The sequence below is a fragment of a genome, unplaced genomic scaffold (genome assembly GCF_019419815.1).
Source record: "Pyrus x bretschneideri cultivar Hongxiangsu unplaced genomic scaffold, Pyrus_bretschneideri_v1 Contig16, whole genome shotgun sequence".
Lineage (NCBI taxonomy): Eukaryota > Viridiplantae > Streptophyta > Magnoliopsida > Rosales > Rosaceae > Pyrus > Pyrus x bretschneideri.
This window is the reverse complement of record NW_025999457.1, coordinates 5,113,059-5,129,251: the sequence shown is the minus strand read 5'-3', so window position 1 is coordinate 5,129,251 and position 16,193 is coordinate 5,113,059. Positions and strand designations below refer to the sequence as shown.

At 36.2% G+C, this 16,193-nt stretch overlaps 2 protein-coding genes across 4 annotated transcripts; both read right to left on the bottom strand.

Moving 5' to 3' along the window:
• Positions 1–219: 219 nt before the first annotated feature.
• Positions 220–9,263, bottom strand: LOC103957809 (protein EXECUTER 1, chloroplastic). 3 transcript variants are annotated; one of them, XM_048581038.1, is made up of 13 exons: positions 8,798–9,263; positions 8,542–8,658; positions 8,378–8,443; positions 8,101–8,207; positions 7,174–7,255; positions 4,910–5,629; positions 4,692–4,815; positions 3,816–3,985; positions 3,470–3,544; positions 3,239–3,331; positions 2,976–3,123; positions 1,957–2,138; positions 220–775 (listed from the first exon to the last, which is right to left on the bottom strand). In XM_048581038.1, exons 1-11 carry the CDS (start codon positions 9,185–9,187, stop codon positions 3,031–3,033), a joined length of 2,037 nt encoding a protein of 678 aa, XP_048436995.1. In that variant the 5' UTR covers positions 9,188–9,263; the 3' UTR covers positions 220–775; positions 1,957–2,138; positions 2,976–3,030. The 3 variants fall into 3 exon arrangements, with proteins under 3 accessions (XP_048436995.1, XP_048436996.1, XP_009368302.2); XM_048581039.1 differs by lacking the exon at positions 220–775 and adding an exon at positions 1,630–1,740; XM_009370027.3 differs by lacking the exon at positions 220–775 and having other exon boundaries at positions 1,841–2,138.
• Positions 9,264–10,394: 1,131 nt separating this feature from the next.
• LOC103957810 (beta-ureidopropionase) lies at positions 10,395–13,332 on the bottom strand. The gene is made up of 6 exons (XM_009370028.3): positions 12,994–13,332; positions 12,220–12,327; positions 11,738–11,926; positions 11,415–11,642; positions 11,108–11,332; positions 10,395–10,916 (listed from the first exon to the last, which is right to left on the bottom strand). Exons 1-6 carry the CDS (start codon positions 13,114–13,116, stop codon positions 10,551–10,553), a joined length of 1,239 nt encoding a protein of 412 aa, XP_009368303.1. The 5' UTR covers positions 13,117–13,332; the 3' UTR covers positions 10,395–10,550.
• Between the last annotated feature and the right edge of the window lie 2,861 nt (positions 13,333–16,193).

Genomic DNA, 16,193 nt, shown 5'->3' with positions numbered 1-16,193 from the left:
AAGTTTATTCCTAAATTACTTTATCTGTTGATTCTATTTACTTTTTTGTCAAATTTAAAAGAAAATTAGTCATTCTTTCATCAATTTTTATTTAATTATAATGAATAATATAATTATGACATGTAAAAATAAAATAATGTGTAATAATGAGAATGTTTGTTATGTAAACGTTTGGTTTTTTATATAGCAGACAGCTGGAGTACCGATCCAATAAATGTCTGACAGGTGGCAAGTTTATTTTCTATTAAATTTCATGCCTGTGTTTTTGTTTTGTTCGAGATAAGTCTATTCATAAAGTATTTCATATGTGAGAAAAAGAAAAAAAAAAAAAAGGTTAAAACTCCATAAATTTTTCAATCTGTTCATCTTCTTTCTTGGTAGATTGCAGATTCGCCCAACTCCTAAACATACAAAATCCTTTTTCTTTGCCGGGTTCAAGCCCTTGTTGGTGTTGCGCATGGTGGACAACGCGACCGAGGACGTGACAGAGAGCAGGCGAGCAAGATGAAGGCTGTGAAGGGCGGGGCGATCCGGTGCTGTCGATTTTAGGCTGGTGAGGAGAGTGGGGAAGTTGATGGACGACAAGATCTTGTGGTTGATTAGGCGATGGAGGCTCTGAAGATGGCGATGTTGGAGGCTCTGAACATTCACCCACAGCTTCTACAACCCACAAACTCCAACCCATGAAAGCTGCAATTTTCAGCAGCCACAGAGTCCCGGGCTTCACGATCCGCTGCATGTGCAGAGTCCTGGGCTTCACCACCCGCTGCATTTTCTACAACCCACAAAATCATAAGTTTTATCTCAGAAAGAAAAACAAAACATGAAGAGATGGGGTGGGGTGTAACAGAAGATGATGGGAGGAATCTGGGTTCTTTTTTTCTTTATCAAGAAAAAGATGAATCTGGGTTCCTTATTTAATTAATTTGAATTATATTCTAAAAGTAAATAATAAGTGTCATAACTCATCTTAGGTGTCAGATGTTAAAAGGTGGTATTCCAGCTCAGCAACTGTCACCTGAAAAAATTTCTCTTATTTTTTAATTATTTTGTGTTCATGTGTCAAAGTTTTATTGATAGTTAATTAGTTATAGCTGATAAATAACAATTAATAATGAAACGACTAATTTTCCCTTAAATTTGATAGAATTGATTTCACAATCTAACTGCAAGAGATTAATTAACTGATTTTTAGTAATTCAAAGAGTTAATTTACTAAATAAAAATAGTTCAAGAAGTTATACCACAGCTTACCCAAAAAGAAAAAGCTCTTTCCCTTTTGGTGTTTGGTTTTCAATTTTGTGGGTACTTTGGCCAACTGGCATGAGTTTTTAACTATGTTTGAATTTTCTTTAAAAACTGATATTTGTGTATTTTTAAGGGTTAAAAATCTTCTCTTTTTCGTAAAATGTGATCAAATGATGATTTCGTTACAGTAGTTTATTTTTTCAAAAACCCAAAAAAATTATAGAGGCATTTCATCATCTTCTAGTCATCATCATGTTATTCACAGACCCAAGACTGCTGTGTTTGGGCTTGTGCACTTCTGCACGTGACCCACACACCCCCTTTTGTAATGCTTCTTTATTTGGCATGGGTTCATCCTTACGGACCCAGACACGAGTTGCCTACCCCAACCTCTGATTTTATTAGCATGAAACCGCCGTTTCTTACTCCTTCGAAGAATGCAGTCGTTTATTCGCGCGCCTATGCCACAGGTAAATCAGACAGAACATGTCTCTACACAGTAACACAATGCTTCTGTGCTGGTCAGTGGTAAAAAGAAAGAGGAGCCAAAACAGCGAGCCAATTGTGTTTGGCTGCAGCTAAAAAACCCATGGGTCTCTAAATGGAGGAGTATTACTTGAGCTAAATGGAATATATACATGTGTGTGTGTGTTTTTATGCACGCACTTGTGCTCATCCGAATAAGTTAGAGAAGTACGCAGAATGTACTTGGTATACGTTGTTCAGAGGCTGCTTCGGAGGAGCGAAAGGTGCAATCGCGCAGAGCTCCAAAACGTTGCGACAATGCTTTTGAGCTATCTATTCTATTGCATTCCAAAGCTTCAGCGCAGTTGCTTTGAGTTAACATGCTTGCAAATGCACCAGTAGACATATAGTAAATATCTTCTAAACTGCATAACACAAGAGACAGCAAAGGAAACCTTCATCAGAGGGGAATGCATCAACTATCATACTGGTGTTGTATTCAAATAACTTGCTATTCACATATTACGTAGGAATACAATCACAAAGGAAAGCCTGCTAACGATGATTAGCAAATTCACGACGGGTGTCCATACAAGAAAACCACCAAAACGTCCCTCCTTTCAAAGAGCATGGCTGGTTATAGTTGATGGGTTATAATAAGGCCACTGTTGCATCCGCACATCACCTCTTATCAGCTCTTTAGAAAGAAATCCTACATAATATTATACCATGCTCACAACTAACTGTATATATAGTCTAAGCCTTTCCCAGTATAATCTATTGCACCAACTCATCTACTCATTACACCACCCCGAATTCAGAATACCCATTGTTTACTTGGAAACCCTATGAAAAAAAAAACGTTAATTCTAGTAATGAAACATATAGGCCTGGTGCCTTGATATCCCCTTTTAAGTTTGATCGTCCCTCTTTTGAGATGATTAATAAAAATTTCAGATAAGTACACTATAATCATATCGAACACCCCACCTTATGGTTTGTTACATTATGTATCAAAAGTTAATTACCAACTCAAATTCAAATGATGATGTGTAGTGTAGCAAAAAATTGTCACTGGAATTTAGAGAACTCCAATGTATGCGAGCAACGTTCAGGAGAACAGGGATTGAACTACCTCCCTAGACAAGATATGAGTTTATGACGAATTGCAGAGTTGATTAGCAGAAAACACAGCAACATTTGTGGTATTACTCTAAAACATCAATAGTTTGAATGAATAATTTTAATGAGAAAGAACTTACCCTACAAAATTTCGCAAAAATATCTATCAACTGCAATGTTATGTACAATGGAAAGCTACTCTTGAAGCCTCAACCGATTGAAGAACGCCAAGAAATGATCCTCGGGAGCCCAGTAAACAAATCCAACAACAGGTCCACCCTTAATGTACTGCAACAGTTTCATAAAGGTATATCATATAGTCACTATGCATTCTAGAGATACTGAATGAGTACTTTTTGAAATAAAAACACAGGAAAATATAAAAAGCAGAGAAGTATAAAACCTTCCCGTCAAGAATAACAAGTTCACCATCGACCCATCGGGGATTGCGAAACCCTGGCTCAGCAAGCCTCCCCTGTCCTTTATATCGAGCAACCTGAGTTTCCAAAACAAATAAAAATCAAGAAAAGATACTCTTCTGAAGAAAGGAAACACACGCATGCCAAGTGGACAAAAGATAAAGAAAAATAATTAGTGATCAGAAAAAATTCTATCTAACAAGCTAAGACCATACCACTCCAAATTCTTCTGGTATAATCCCTTTATGAGGAAGCTGATATCCTTTCCCAATCTTTGCACGAAATGCCACCTGCAGAAACCAATTGATAAGGTACAAGGACCAAGTTTCAGAAAAACTAGGTAACTAGTCAATGAAAAACAAAACTTAAGCCCAAATGCTCATTCCAAAGTTGAGACCAGCGCTTTGGAATAGCTAAGGTTGTTTCCAGTCAACCAAGTCTTAACAACTTGTATCAGCAAGAAAAATAGCCTACGAAGTTTTGTTTCAATACAAAATACCCTATGAGGTTTTATTTCAATATAATGTTATGAAGCTAGAAATAATAAAAAAATTAAATTACCTGGCCAGCAGGTACATAAGGATCCCCAGTAAGTTTTAAGGCCTCTACATATTCATAAAACTCAAGGTTTAGAGGCTCTTCAGTCCCTCCATCCTCTTTCCATTGACCAAATTTACGTCTCAGGTGAATAACTTCTGAGGTGTGGAGCCCATGAGCACCAATGTAAATCCCTGATAAAATGAACCTATGTGAGCTGAAGAGTTTATCAAGGATTCTAGAAACAAAACAGGGTAATCAACCATAAGAACTTCTGCACAGCATCAAACATTACTTTTTTCTCTCCCTCTTTTCGGAGGAGGGAGAGATCAGAAACCGGATTTCGGTAATCAAAAGGTGGAAAAGAAAATAAATCCACTGAATTCAGAGTCTACAAACTAACAAGCTCCTACTAATAAAAGTATAATACAAGCAAGTTTGGCAATAAATCCTTTTAAAGAATAGCAACCCTCCGGTAATAAAAAGTTGTGTACAAAAAACTTCCCAAAATTATAAAGAGGGGAAAGGACAATATGCTTATTTGGGATATACCTAGAGTGATGGAAAAAGAGATTAGGGTGGGACATTAGATGAAAGGAAATTAAGTGTTACTTGGGAGATGGGTGTGGAGATTTGCATTAAACAGGCACATATGAGTCGCATGAATATAGCTGGGATTCCAAGATAGTGATCAAGGGATGATGTCTCTGTCTATGGATACAAAATTCTCAAGGGATCAACTTCTTTTTCTTCTTCTTGTCACTTTATGGTGGGACAAGGAGAAACAGTAAAATTTTGGGATGGATGTTGGGTTGGGGAAACAGATTTGTGCTCTCACTTTCCTCCTCGTTATAGCATCAAAAAGTGGAAAAGATGAAACATAATTTTGAAGAAAATCACCATTTAAAGGATCTGGAGAAGCCGGCATTTCAATGCGATTGAAAGTGGTTGTTCCTGACAGTGGTTGATGGTCGTTAAACTGGCTGAGAGCAAGATTTATTAACTCGCCAACATCTTTGAGTACCTGATAGTCAAAACATAAAATAGAATAGCAAGAACTTTTAGTGTATAAACAGTGGTGGATGTTGTTCAAATTGTACAGTGAAAATTCAGCCCACCTTCTGTGGTATCTTCTCTTTACCCATGAACTTAGAGAGATCAAACATAACATTATCAATGCCTTGTTGACCTCCAAGTTTAGCTTTTTTATCCACAGAAGACTGTTCCCTTCCACGGGAATCCTGTTGGTTAATATCTTTCTCAACAGTAAAGGAAAATGATAAACGTCCCTTCTTCTCTATTTTAGCAGGTACTCGGAGCAAATTTTTAGTAGGCGGTCTGCTTGATAGTTTCTGCCCAAGACCACCAACAACAACTTTGACAGCAATTTCACGTCGTTCTGCATTTTGAATAATTCCAGGATCAGCATCCAGTTCAATGACATCTGTCTCTTCGTCACCTTCAACCTGTTCTTCATCTTCAGCATCTAAACTCACTATTTCACTATCCTTATCTTCATCATCTTCCTCAATAATCTGTTCAATCACTTTCGATATTAGATCCCTGTCTACCTTCCCTAGTGAGGTCACTTTCAAAACCTTGACCTTCACATTAGGAATCATATCTCTCAAGAAACTTTGAAAACCAGAGATGTCCTCAGAAAGATCAGAGCCATCATCTGAATCATCACAATCTTCAGCATCTTCACTATCTGCAACAAATAGATCACCTCTTTCTTCAGTTGAATCAAAGGGATTCAAGCTGCCACTGGCATCCAATGATTTGGAGCTAACTTGTGAAGAATCCTGAAACACCCCTCCCTGCTTTAAATACACAGCCTGAAATTTATGGCATAGAAATATTAAGTACATTAGCTGCAAATTTCTAAGCATACAAATTGATAAATCATACTTGTGCATTAGACAAGCAATAAGTAATTAATGAAATACCACTTCAAAATTATCATTTGTTATTCCAATCCTATTTCACACCAAAGAATAATTTAAGTCTTCACTAACTTACACCAAATGCCATTGCTTATATATTAAAACCAGACTGGATCGACACAAATATAGGATTGACCAGGAACTAGAACAACTGGCCACTTCATTAACTAACCCCCAAAACGGGTTTGGTCAGTTCAACCAACATTAAACAAAATTGTTATTAAGAAAAGTAACCTCTTTCATATCTAGAGACTGATAGGCAACTTGAAGCACAAACTGTACCCATAGTTCTTCCACACTACACCTTTATAATACTCTAATGTCCTATTCCTTTCCAGACAAATGATCCAATTACCACTAAGAGCTGCATCCTCACAGGATTTTACCCTTCATTCCACCACCAAAAGGAAAATGTCTTTTGTTTTCAGTCAATAATGCGCAACATCCTGCTGGAACCACACAGCTCACCCTGCCTCACCGAATAATTTTGACCATAACCTACAGCTAGTGGACAGTGCACAAGTAAATCATCAGCACTTTCTCGCTTCTCCTTACACATATTTTTTTGGGAAAACAAATGTTAATTGTCACAAAAGTCAGAATTTTATTTTTCAAAATTTTCATTTGACAAAATTTTAAAAGTATTCAACAATCTAAATTTTTGTAGTTGAATATTCAACACTACAATTAAAATACTGATGTGCGTATATTATGTCATTCTAATTGAACCTCCAAACTGGCCCTGTCAAACCTCTACGCTTGCCCATCCCACTTCTGTTTTGAAGATAATATAGTTCGGCAACATAACGATATCATCCTATGAATCTAGACAGCACATTCAAATTAGTCAACGGTCCAAACTCAGTTTGTCAAAATAACCATCTTATGGTGCCAGACTATCCGGCAAGATAAATTTCATAATTCAAGATTTCATCGACCATGGATTTCAGATGCATGTGATAACAGATTCTTTATATAAATAAAATACCCGAATCTGTCTATTTGATGAAGAACACTCAAAGGCATCTTACCATTATTTGTTTTGGGATCTTGTGTGATTTTTATATGTTTAAAAATCCTACCCTTTTTCGTTGTGGAACATTACTTACTCTTTTATATTTCATCCATTATGTTTCACTGCTTGTTATTATCGAAGATTAAAGGTTTCTCTTAGGGTTTGCTGCCTAAATGAAATTTTTTTTATGTAAGATTTTGAAGGGGCAGGTTTTGAGAAGCAATATTGAAAAAGAGAGTTCTCTTCTATTTTCCTATGGTTCTTGACATTTTTCAAAGGCATGCAACGTAATTAAGTCAAAACAGTCCCAAGCATTTACTGGAAAATGCAAGCCTATTATTGCCCATTTTAAATTTCAACCACTAGAAAGTTGTAATTTATGCATTAGATTAAACTAAAAAATTCTACATGACAAGATTACCTGCTGTCTGTATTCACCATTCTTATTTGTTGTTAAATAAATCTCAAAGAGTGGGACACCAGCTGCAGCAGTAGCAAGCTCCCTGAAGAAGATGAAAGTTAATAAAAAAAAATACATATTGCAGGAAGCACCAGTAGCGTGCAGAATGGAAAAATCCGTTCTGCATAAATTACTTGAAACCCAAAGTAAAATTTTAAATGGAAACTACATAATAATATATAAGTCTTAACAAAACCAGAAGTATAACAAAAAATGAGACATGAGAAGTATTCCATAAATATATCTTATACAGTATTTCGGGTTAATCGTGGTGGAGAACCGCCTAATAGCCTTGCTGATGTAATGATGATTTCGGGTTAATCGCGGCAGAGCACCGCCTAAACCACTTTTTAGATTACTGGTGATAAGTAGGGACATGCACGGGGAATTTTTAAAACAGTATCTTGCTCCTAGTATAATCAGATCCAATTCAGTAGCATCCCTTGTTTTTAGACTCCTGTTCTTTTTTGGCGAGAACATATGCAAAGCCACTCGGACAAACTAGCATCTAAAATGGGTATAGATAAAAGTCCGCTTAAGAAAAGGAAAAAGGGGTTATCCCAGGCCCTCATAAATCTTCACGAACAATAAACGAATAAGATGCTGAAAATCAATTTCATTAGTCTTCGTCAGTTTGGATTCCCCTATGCTAACATGCGTCGACTCTTTGGCTTCTCAACCCCCATACTTCTCCCCACTGCTTCATATTAAACCTTTAGGTCTTACAATTCAAAATAAAGAAACTATAAACTATTAATTTTGAACTTTCTCTTACTTTTTATTGGTTGAGAAGCTAGTGTTACCAAATAACCAATTCTCTGCTGGTCTTGGTTACAACAAAAAACAAAAGGTACACCCTAAATTAAACAAACAAAGCAAACAACTTACCAGGGACTGTAACTCCTTGCGACATATCTTCCATGCTCCGCAGTTACTCGAATAATTATGCCATGGGGATCCTTCTTATCTTCAGAAAGACCAGCCCACCAACCCACCTAGAACCCAAAATTGGAAGTACACATATAATTAAACCAAGCGCAGTTTTATCAATGCCCAATTGAAATTCGACAACCCAAACACACTTAATCCAAATGCATCAAACTGAAACACAGGTACATTTTCATATTAGTAATCAGAAACTCATTTCCTTGTTGAATTGACTAACCAATCCGGCACCAGCAGTATCTCGGAAAAATGCGGCGTCCTGGTATCGTTCTTCCTGTATAGCTCTCTGAAATTTGAAAACGAACAAAATCTCTTTTCAGAGAATGAAAACCAAAATTAGAGTGCAAACAAAGAAAGTAAGTGAAGGGAGGTAAAAGCACATACATTGAGATGAGAAATGACTCTTCCAACGACGTCGTTTGCAGCTGCAGCGGCAATTGCAACTTTGAGCCTCGCAGCATCCTCAAAGTCCTCTGCATATACAGCCCGACCCAACTGCAACTGTTCAAGTTTCAAACACAAAATTCACATAAATAAGCAAAATCATCATCGCTTCAAGATATATAAATACACATATACATATATATATATATAGAGAGAGAGAGAGAGAGAGAGAAGGAATTGTGGTAAAAGTAGAGACCTTGAGAAGGGAGACAAGGCGCTCTTGTTGTTCGACCTCTAAGAAATGGCGGCGCCAGCGATCCCAGTCCCAATCAGGGTCGTCGGTCTGAAACGATGCGGATTGGGCGTCTGGTTGTGGTCTAAAATTGACGCAAGAATCCAGGCTTTTGACGGCGTTTTTGATGAGGTTCTGGAGCGCAGAGTCCCATCTCCACTGAGTTGAGTCGGAGGAGGAAGAAGGGGTCTTCTGGCATCGGCAGAGGGACGAATCGGGAAACCTCGAGGAGAAGGTGGTTTGGGAATGGGAGGAAGGGTAGAATGCTCTTTTGGCGACGGAGGAGGGGTATGGTTTGGGGTTGGGGAAGTTGAGCTTGTGAGGACTTGGGGTGGGAGCAGATACGGAAGCCATTGATACAGCAAGAGAGAGAGAGAGAGAGAGAGAGAGAGAGAAGGAGGATATGTGTTGCGTTGGTGCGTGCGCGCGTCTTGTTTTTGTGCATGAAAAAGAGGGGCGAGAGGGGCCGCTGTGGCCGCCAAACTAGTGGATAAGGTCGTCTTACACACTCGTGATGTTCAATTGATAGAACAACATGAAAACAATAAGCCAATCATTTATGAAATTCAAATGGATTTTTTTGTAACAAATGATATCAAAAGAGGTAGACTAAGTTTCATAATAAACTAGTAATAATGTAGTTCAAATTCGTCTTTATCGATAATTGAATCTAAAACCTTTTACTTATAATTTGTAACATGACAAAAAAAAATTAAATCTAATAAGTTGTACATAAAAATATTACGGTGGGCAGAAGTATCACACTCAAATAGAATGCAGTATATGCTGCTGAAAATAATGTCAATTATTTATTCAAAAGCAAGCAACCAAAAGGAAAAAAGGTTTTTCAAAATTTTAACAGTAAAATCTTTATTTTTGTGCTTTTTTACCAAATATTTAATAGTTAAAAATTTTAGAATCTCAATTTACAAAGCACTAACAAAAATTCAAGGTTTATAATAAGATCAGAGGAATTTTTTTATGCGCTACTCTGTATACAACAACCTCATGGATCATAAAAGATAATACAACGTGCCACAACAGCACGGTGACATGGTATATCCATTTGATTTTGTACATTAGAATTTCTCCAAAAAAAAGAGTTTCAATCCTCGCCGAATTTTTTTTGTGAGGATTTTAGGGCTTCGTAAATCATGTCGTACATCGTCCAGTCAGAAATCATTTTAAATATTTTTATTTAAACGATGAACGGATACAATTCATGAATTCTCAAGATCTTACCAAAAGATCCGGAGATGATGCTTTAGGCTCAAAAAGTACACCTCTATCTTTGGGGATAAAGCAAAAAGGACCAACCCGCTCCACCAGCCGAATCGAACTAATTCACCCAGTTTGGTTCGGTTTTTAACTCAAAACTGTAATCTTAGACTAAACTTTAGTTAGGCCTAAACCCAATTAAGCAGTTTTACTACCTATATTGATTTGGTGTTGATGATGGTGATTTTCATCCCTTCTCGCCTTTTTTTCGACTGCTCATGTATACTTTTGCATTTGTTTTAGTCAATCTTCACCGTTCACTTCCAGGACTGCTCACGGGCTATTGAAGAAAACTTCAGTTGGAAGTATCTGTAGGAACTGGATTCTACAGATACCCAACACTTTTATTTTGAAACTGATGAGAAATGGATTCTTACAAATGCATTTTTTGAAATCACATGTTACATGTTCAGATTGCATGCCTACTTGAAACTAAAACTCAGGGAGACTTCTTATGCAACAAGGGATCGGAAATGACTTGGGGCTCAAAATCCGGCTTCACGTAACGAGCAAGCAGGTCTGCATACAGGTCATAACGAGCAGTCATTCGGAATCCCCACTTGTCTTTTAACTGCCTGCAGAGGTTGAGGTCCATGTCCGAGATCAACAAGCCATCCCTATGGCGTGAAAGAGATGGAGTGCACGAGGCATCTGGGGCTGAAACATGGCTGGATCCATAGAAATGCCCGAAATCTGCATGCCCTGGCTTCCCATCACCAGAAGTGAATGGATTTGGGAAAACCTCAGTTCCTACACGGTTGATTGATCCAACAAAGTAGCTATTTGCAATTGCAGCGTTACGAGCCTATAACACAGAACAGTCCAACCGTGTGTTAGTTGATGACTACGGGAAGAAATAGTGGACCCTATAAAATGAAGAATGAGTAAACACTAAACAGTAACTTAGTTCAGGCCAGATGGATTTGCAGATTAAAATGAGAGAAATTAAAGCAAAGCAGTGACGCGTGAAAATGAAACAGATGAGCAATAGTTAACCTCAATGGGCCACATTGGTTCACTGAGTTCACCCACAGTGGCGGAAGGGTTGAAAACAATCTCTGCACCATTCAAGCCAAATGCTAACCAATTCAAAGGATGATGCCTTCCATAGCATATATTAACAGCAATTTTTCCATAAGCCGTCTCGAACACTGGATGCCCAGTATTCCCTTCCATATAATAAGTACTCTCGTTGAAGTCGCCAACTCTTGGTATATGGTTCTGTCCGCTACCATTCTTTAGTATGCATTAAACAGAAAAGATATAACGTATAACATAACAACAGATAAACTAATTCGCTTACCTTTCGGTGCTTGCCAATTATGTTTCCATTATTACCAATTATGACTGCAGTGTTCCAGATAGTATCTCCATGATTGACATCTCTCTCAAGAATTGGACTTATAATGACCATGTTATACTTCCTTGCAAGATCCTGGATAAATCGCGTTGATTCCCCATCTACAGGCTCTGCAAATTCACACCACCTCTTCTCCCGCGTGCAAAAGGCAAACGGCATTGTCCATGCTTCCTGTGTTAAATTGAAATGAATTCGCTTGAAATTATCAGACACCAGTAGAAATTAATCAGAAAGAGTTTCACCCAACATGGCACAAGGGCACCAACCTGCAAGCATAACACGTTGACACCTGAAGCACCTGCAGCATCAATTATTGGCTTTACTTTCTCAAAGATTGCCCTCTTCTGGTCCAAAAAGTGGGCAGTAGTTGGAAGAGCGATTGAGTTTTGAATTAGACCAACCCTAACTATTCGGGGTTCTCTCAACAACTCTTTGTCAGCAAGAAAGCAGTAGGCCTGAAAGAATGGATAAAAAAATTCAGACTAGTCAGGGAGAAATTGATTTCAGGATAAGCCATATGAAAGTGCACAAGTATAAAAACTCCATTACATTTGCATAAAAGAAAAGCTCAATGAGCTAAAGGGTAACAAAGAGATGATTTCCATAACAATTTCGAGACTCAATACGCCTTGATGTACTTTTGCAAATTGCAGTGAGAGCCTTAGCAGACCTCCATTGATTGTGAATTACTCGTATGTGAACGGTACAGTTATGCCATCGCAAAAAAAAGTTAAGAGTAACTTCCTACCTGGAGGTCAAAATCATGTCCTGAAGAGAGAGCCTTAGCAGATTCTGGGAGAGAAATTGTTTCAAGTGCCTTGCCGCAATTCAGACCCAAAAGAATACGGCTGACTTCCTGAAAAAGTTAATTGCATCATAAAAAAAGATAAGCCATAACATGTCCGAGTCCGTTCAATGCAAAATAACAAATAAAACCAACTATCACGGAAGTGATATAATCTGATTTAAACGGAAGCTGCAAGAATTTTAATTCACTCCGGGATCAGTATTTAGAAATTCAATTCCCGAAAGGGAAACGAGAAACAGAAGAATACAATAACATTACAACAACAACCACCACCACCACCAAACAACAACAACCAAGCCTTATCTTGCTAAGCGAGGTCCGCTGTATGAATCTTATAACGCCATTACACATCCAATTTTTTTTCAGGTAGCAACCATGCCAAACAAGCAAATTAACAGCCAATTTAATGTAAATGGTATTTAGAGTCAACAGAGATACTATATTCTAAATAAATTTGACGAACAAATGTTTGTGCACTCGAGTTTGAATTTCCCTTCCCGTAGTCTTAGACAATCGCTTCACTTGTATAAAAGGAAGGATATGAACAACTGGATTAGCTGAGTTATTTTCCTATTTGGTAATGAACAGAACAATCCACCGTGCAAATCTGAAAAGCAGATCCTGATCGGAATCGTTGAGCCACTCCAGAATCGATAGGCAGCCCAGCCCAGAAATATTGAAAGAATGAATCAAATAAATGAGAAAATGGATCACCTGGAAGAGATGGGGTTTGAGATTGGCGCTCAAGAGGTGATGGAGTGAGTCGTACCCACAAACGGAACCCTCACGAGAAGAAGCCTCGTCAACTTTTCCATCGATGGCGTCTGTTTTCTCCATTATTCGTCTCTCTCCTCTCCTTCCTCCTCTGGATTTTTGACTGCAGACCGCAAACTGCGGAGTGGTAGTAGGTAATACGTTTCTTCAGGTGCTGCTGGTGCTGATGATTATTAAATTATTGACATTGTCTGACAAACTTGAAACTGACATAAAACCGATTCCACTCCTATGAATATTCTAACGGAATTGGATCCTCTCCGAGCCAATGCCTCGGATCCCACTGACGGGACAAGATGGGCCGTTGAATTTTGATCCAACAATTACAATTATTATAATTTTAAAAGGACACTCTATTTGTAGTCGTTGGATCAAAATTCAACAGTTCATGTTGTCCGATTAGTGGAATCCTGAGCATTGTCTCGAGAGGATCCAATTCCTATTCTAACCTCTCTATGCAAACGCATTATTCGGTTTTTTATATATATTTTTTATGCAACAAATAGAATACATCAAATTAAAACAAGAAACATGGTTTAAGAGGAATAGAAAAATAAAAACTAATGAAAATAGTTTCAAAAGTTTGCATTTTAACCAAAAATCATCCTATAAAATTATTTAATGATAAAGATAAAAATAAAAAAAACAAAAAATAACCTTAATAAAACGTGTGCATTGCAAATTATGTAAACTTACCATATATATTACAGTGGGCTAAACCTTTTATTATTATTTTCTTTAGTAGCTTCAAACCCTAGCCTCATAACCCCACGTGCCTCTTTCCTTTTCTTTATTTCATGTTTAGGAGCTTTAATGATGATAGTTAGTACTTTCAATGCTCCCCTCATATTCCCGCCCTCGTCATTTTCAACGAAAATGTAATAAACTATCTCCCGTAATAATCTTAGCTAATGATTTCCTATTTGAACTTTTTGTGAGAATGGAATAGGCTCTCATCTTTCCTAAAATTAGAGAAAGACCTGTTATCTTCATACTTAAATGACTAATTGCTTTGGATGACACTTTTTGAAGAGATTCGACCATCATAATACTTTTGACAACATTCTCGTGTATAGAATAATTATTTGGGTTTGCTATTCATTGTTAGAATGTTCACAATTCATCCATTAATTAGTATAACAACTAATCATTTGTATCTAGTTAATGTTGATGACATGCCTTTTCCAAGTTTATTTTTCAAACCATTGCCCACTAATTTCTTGGCCCCCAAAACCATAGATGCTAGTGTGCATTTTCTAGTTGAGCTTCGTTTGTTGTCCATTGTTTTCTCTGCCATGGTTAATGAAATAGTGATAGTACCAATGTTCAGTTTTAATAAATAGTATGTGTTTAGTTTACGAAATAGTGATAATATTAGTATTTAGTTTAAGAAATAGTCAATGTTTAGTTTACAAAATAGTGATAGTATTAGTATTTAGTTTAAGAAATAGCCAGTTTTCAGTTTAAGAAATAGTGATAATACTAGTGTTTGGTTTAAGATATAGTTAGTGTTTTGCTTACAAAATAGTGATAATATAAGTGTTCGGTTTAAGAAATAGTTAGTATTTAATTTACAAAATAATGATAGTACTAGTTTACGAATTAGTGATAGTAATAGTTTTCGGGTTAATAAATAGTCAATGTTTAGTTTACGAAATAGTGATAGTATTAGTCTTCAGTTTAATAAATAGTCAGTATTTAGTTTACGAAATAGTCAGTATTCAGTTTAAGAAATAATGATAGTACTAGTGTTCGGTTTAAGGGTTAGTCATTATTTGGTTTGAGAAATAGTTAGTGTTAAGTTCTAAATATAATTAGTGTTCGATTCTATAAATAATCAATGTTCAGTTGTAAAAATAACTAGTGTTAACATGATATGACACAAACTTAAAAAAATTGTCCAAACTAAAGATAAAATCACTATTTCGAAATTGAAATAAGCATTGTTTATCAAACTGAAAAATGAAAATTTTCTTTATTTTTTGTCTTGTAATATTATTATTTAGTTTGTTTCAAAAAAAATATTAAACAATAGTCAAATAAACATACAATAAAATAACAAGTAAAAATTGTAATATTTATGAGATCAGAGTGATATGAGAGATGGGAGAAAAAAAAATAGGAAAACTAATGAAAATGGTTTGAAAACTTTGAGTTTTAATAATAAAGATAAAATAAAAGGTAAAATGAATAGTACCAGGATTGACTTTTTAGTGTTAAACTATGGTTTAGTACTGCGAACTTTTCGTTAAAATTCCCAAAAAAAATTGATGTGAATGGGTGAGGTGAGAGGAGAGAGAAATTTGATGAGAATATGTGAAAGAGGGGAGAGAGAGAGGAGCTAATAACAGCTGAGGGAGAAAGAGAGAGGGAGGGAAAGTATGTGTGACTGAGTGATGGGACACGCGCATCAGATTTTGTTTTTTATTTTTGATTTTTTTAATTATTATGTTAAATTTTTGTTTTTTTTATTAAAACTTAAGTCTTTTTTATTAAAATTTAAAGCCTCTTTATTAAATAAAGTTAGTGTATGGTTTTTTTATTAATAAAAAGTTGAGATAATTGATTTTCATTAAAGCTTCCTAGAAAAGTGTGTATTCATTATTTTTCTTTTTTATATTGAAATTATAATCAATGGTTTTATTTTTAATTTTTTATTTTTTTGAAAGCTTTATATATAGAGACAAAAACTTTCATTATATTTTAAGAAACTTCACTAGTTTTTAAACATGTTAATGAGAAACAAAAACAACTAAACCCTAGCCTAAAAACATGGAACTAATATTTTAAAATACAAACCATACCCCTAAGCCTTTATGAAACCAGCCTTCATAACTCTAACAAAATTAATTTGTGTCATAAACTCAACTAATCATCGACCATTTTTGCATAATCAGTTCAACTCGTTCTCGACTATTTTTGCAGAATTAACCCATCTTCAACCATTTGTGCAAAATCAGTTCAATCTGTCTTCGATCATTTTTGCAGAACCAGTTCGATCAGTCATCGACCACTTTTGCAGATTCAGTTCAACCCATTATCCACCATTTTTACAGAATCAATTAATCCCGTCCTCAATCTTGCAGAATCAGTTTATTCTGTCCTCAACTACTTTTGCATAATCAGTTCAACTTGTTGTC

Excerpts from the sequence above, each read along its gene's own strand:
- LOC103957810 (XM_009370028.3), bottom strand. The coding sequence starts at position 13,116 with ATGGAGAAAACAGACGCCATCGATGGAAAAGTTGACGAGGCTTCTTCT. Across the intron at positions 11,927-12,219 it reads GACATGATTTTGACCTCCAG|GCCTACTGCTTTCTTGCTGA; the intron begins GTAGGAAGTTAC and ends CCATTCTTTCAG. Across the intron at positions 11,333-11,414 it reads TAATTGGCAAGCACCGAAAG|AACCATATACCAAGAGTTGG; the intron begins GTAAGCGAATTA and ends GGTAGCGGACAG.
- LOC103957809 (XM_048581038.1), bottom strand. The coding sequence starts at position 9,187 with ATGGCTTCCGTATCTGCTCCCACCCCAAGTCCTCACAAGCTCAACTTC. Across the intron at positions 8,444-8,541 it reads GAGTCATTTCTCATCTCAAT|AGAGCTATACAGGAAGAACG; the intron begins GTATGTGCTTTT and ends TTCAAATTTCAG. Across the intron at positions 3,986-4,691 it reads TTCTCCAGATCCTTTAAATG|GGATTTACATTGGTGCTCAT; the intron begins GTGATTTTCTTC and ends TCATTTTATCAG.